General features: G+C 50.3%; 1 protein-coding gene across 1 annotated transcript; it reads left to right on the top strand.

Annotated features, from left to right (window-relative positions):
• The first annotated feature begins 484 nt into the window (after positions 1-484).
• On the top strand, positions 485-3245 carry LOC147609191 (uncharacterized). The gene has a single exon (XM_086787915.1). It carries the CDS (start codon positions 1389-1391, stop codon positions 2715-2717), a length of 1329 nt encoding a protein of 442 aa, XP_086644041.1. The 5' UTR covers positions 485-1388; the 3' UTR covers positions 2718-3245.
• Positions 3246-3780: the final 535 nt, after the last annotated feature.

Here is a 3780-nt window from a genome sequence, read left to right as displayed (position 1 = left end):
TAAGATTTGATTAATGAGGACGATTGTATTTTGCACTTGAGACCTAGCTGGTTCTTTACAAAAGCATTGTGGCCCTTTAGAGGGCCACTTTCCCACTCTTCACATGGATCTCCAAACTCATGAGTCTCTAGAGATTGCCCTTGCCCACCACAGTGACCGGGTCGTAGGTGAGGGATAGAGACAGAAGCTTACTTTTAAGGTTTTAACTTTAGGCTTCTTGTGGCACCGCACATATGGTATCTACGTTTTACAAAGTTACAAACAATGTGTGGTAATGTGGCGAGTGGGGCTGATTGGGTTGACTTGCGGTTGGTTTGCGAAGGGGGGGGGGGGGGGGGGGCATCATTTTATTTCTTCGACAAGAGGTTTGATGTGAATTTTAGGAAGAAGTTGAGATTTGAAGCAAAGAGAGAAGTCTAGTCAAAGGGGCGGAGACTCTGCAAGCCTCTGAATACGCAATGATCGAGCTCGTAAAAGTGTGCGCGCATTCACTCTGTCCGAGAATGGCACATCAACTGCACTCAATGCAAGCAGCTTGCTAGCACGCAAGCAAGCAGAGCAAAAGTTGCAAAACAACAAGCCGGTCCCCCTCTTTCTTCTCTCGTCAGAGAAGGGACGACGGAGCTCGAGGAAGAGAGAAGAGAGAGAAGAAAGGCAAGGACTTCGGCCGTGCCCCAGCAGAATCTGGCCGTTCGAAAGGAGGCCCCGCCCAATTTTGCTGAGTAGATGAGCTGCACTTTTGGTGTGACAGGATTCGAGCCCCCCTGGCCCCCCTACCCTTGTCTCTCATGCTAGCGAGCCTGCATACTAGCTTCCCCTTCATACTCTGACAGGAGAGAGAGAGAGAGAGAAATCTCAACGCCCCCCTTCATAATTAGAAAGAGAGAGAGAGAGAGAGAGAGAGAGGGCTTGCTTCTTCTCTCGGTGTTAGGAAGGGAGAGCAATAGAGAGAGAGAGAGAGAGAGAGAGAGAGAGAGAGAGGGGGCTTGCTTCTTCTCTCGGTGTTAGGAAGGGAGAGCAATCGGTTCTTCGTTTTGGGGAGACACAGAGAGACCTCTGGAAAGCTTCTTCGTTTTTGGGCGGGGGTCTGTGTGTGTGTGTGTGTGTGTGTGAGAGAGAGAGCTCTGAATACAAACCAATGATGAGTAAAAGCAGCCTGATTTTCCACAAGGATCCTAGCCCGATCCCGGAAGTGACGGGAGAGCTCCTAGCACACATAAGATGGTCTCCTTCGCTTGACTTATAACTGGCTCCAAGCTGGCCTGCCCCCAACCCCCCCGCAAAACGGTGGTCGGGCTAGCAGGTATGTTAATGTGGACCTGAGCCAGGAGATAGAGAGAGAGAGAGAAAGAGAGAAGGTCAGGTCAATACTTGTGCCGGCCATCGTGATGAACAAAGATGTAGATGGGGTGGCCAAGCAGGTGAAGGTGGGGGATGAGGATGTGGATAGGGAAGGGGAAGGCGAGGATGGGCTCCTTGCGCTCGAGGAGCTTGTTCCCATCACTCAGACCTTGATTACACCTACGCTTGCTAGCTTCTTCAACCTTATTGAGCAAGAGCAAAAGCAGGAGAGAGCAGAAGATCTGCAAGGTGGACCACTAGCTGCAAGGGCTCAACCTGGTGAGCAATTGGATCACGGACGGCTTGCATTGGCATTTCGTGACTTTGATGCTGAATATACCTGCTCGCCTCAGCTTGGTCTTCCTCAATCAGATCAAAAGCTCAACCTCAGCATAGATCGGCCTCCGCGTTCGTCGCCTGATGCACCAACAGGGGAAGGCAGAAGCAATGGCAAACTCGTTAATGCGAGCAGGTGTGCTATTGCAGCCGCGGCTGCTGCAGGTGGTACTGAGCCTGAGGACTTTGGGGAGGTGCAAAAAACTGTTGAGTTAGGGCAGAATGAGGGTCGCAAACATGACTTCATTATGGGTCTGGAAGCCAGGGCAAGCTGCAAGAGGCAAATGAATGGGTTTGATTACAGGCTGGATGACGGGGTCGACGATCGTGAGGGCTACGGAATGAATCAAGCTGAGAGGGAGAACTCTTCCAATTCTGGCGATGGGGGCGGATCAGGTGGCGGAGGTGGGAGCGCCCGAACGCTCAAGAGGCCGAGGCTGGTGTGGACTCCGCAGCTGCACAAGCGCTTTGTGGATGCAGTTTCCCACCTGGGCATCAAGAACGCGGTGCCCAAGACCATCATGCAGCTGATGAATGTGGAGGGATTGACGCGAGAGAATGTGGCAAGCCATCTGCAGAAGTACAGGCTCTACCTCAGGCGCGTGCAGCAGGGCAATCTCTTCTCCAACTCTACTTCTAAGTCCATCCTTGGCCCTGATCAGTTAATGGGGCCTGTTTCCCCTAGCTCAGATCACCTCTTCTCAAACTCCGCTTCTTCAATTAGAGCCCAAGCTGATCATCATCACCACAACCATGTCATTCCACAGCACATGAGCCTCATCTTGCAGCAGCCTCATCACCAGCTTCAAGCTGCCATGGTTAATACCCCTCCTCCTGCATTTAAGAATTCTCACTTCAACCCTCACCTCTACAACGCCCTAGCTGCCGGCGAGTCCCCCCCTCCTACGCAGAGATCATCATGGCCGGCCGCATCGCCTCATGTGCACTTGGATCATCCGTCCCACCAGCCATACCATCTGGGCACCCAAGCCACTCCACCTTCACCTCCGAGGCGAGCTCTGACACTCTTCCCCCACTAAGACCCCAGTAGAATACTGCGATGGCTGGAGGTGTTTTAATCTTCATTGGTCTAGACGGCAGCTACACCGTTATTAGCATGGGATGCAGGAGGAGCAACAAGAGGGGGATGGTTGCCATCTCACATGTGGGACTGCATATATCAACGAATCAGCAGGTGACACATCATCCACGCAGCATGGTGGTGGCATCCTCTCGCATGCCGGGTGCCCGGCTCCTGCTTAGAGGTTCACTATCAAGCGCGGATTAAGCCCATAATTGTAGATTGTAGCGATCGCAACAGTGTATAGTAGCAAGGCTACAACTGTCTGTCTTGTTCTGTGAACTTATCGAGAAACACGGGGTTCTAAAAAATAGACGCCTTTTTCGCACCAGAGGTTCATGTTACAATGTCTTAACAAGGTTTCTGTGCTGTGGCCTCTGTTTGTAGCAACAACAACGATGAGCAAATTGCCGATAAATCAATATTCCCTCTTAAGAGGCCGCTTATTTGAGGTCCAGGGCTAATTAGCGGGCGCATTTCTAAACGATTCTGTAAAATAGGATTCTCGAGAAAGCCTTTTCGGTGTCACAAAATCCTTAATGCTTCTTAAGTTATATGCGCGGATTTTCTGCATGTGCAGATGTCCCATCGTGCCTTGGGTAGTGCATCAACCTACATATAGTTTCCACGAACGTGCTGTACTTTTCAAAGTGGTGGATTTAATTTTAATTTTTAGTTTTCTGACCCAGTATTAGGATGATGTGATGCGTTTATATTACTGTAGTACGTACAAACTCGCGTGTAGGGGCGTCTGCCCAGTAACGAGCCAATTTTCCAAGACTAATTGTGCGCGATGCCCAACTTCCAACCATAAGGAGGTGACCTCTGTAAGGTCACTGCTTAGATGTGTGCGCTAGATTTATGATCATGAGTCATGATCATATATAGTGAGATGACCTTAGCGTATCAAGAGCTGACCTCTACGCAGGGTGAGATGTATGTACTGCATTCGCTTTGCAACAACAGCAAACTCAGGAGAGAATATCACATGACTAGTGAGAATATCATCTCATGACTCATGA

This window comes from Cibotium barometz, chromosome 51 (assembly GCF_041138505.1).
Source record: "Cibotium barometz isolate CiBa-2024 chromosome 51, ASM4113850v1, whole genome shotgun sequence".
In the NCBI taxonomy this organism is placed as follows: Eukaryota; Viridiplantae; Streptophyta; class Polypodiopsida; order Cyatheales; family Cibotiaceae; genus Cibotium; species Cibotium barometz.
Note: the sequence above shows the minus strand (reverse complement) of the source record. Positions and strands in the feature narration are given on the sequence as shown.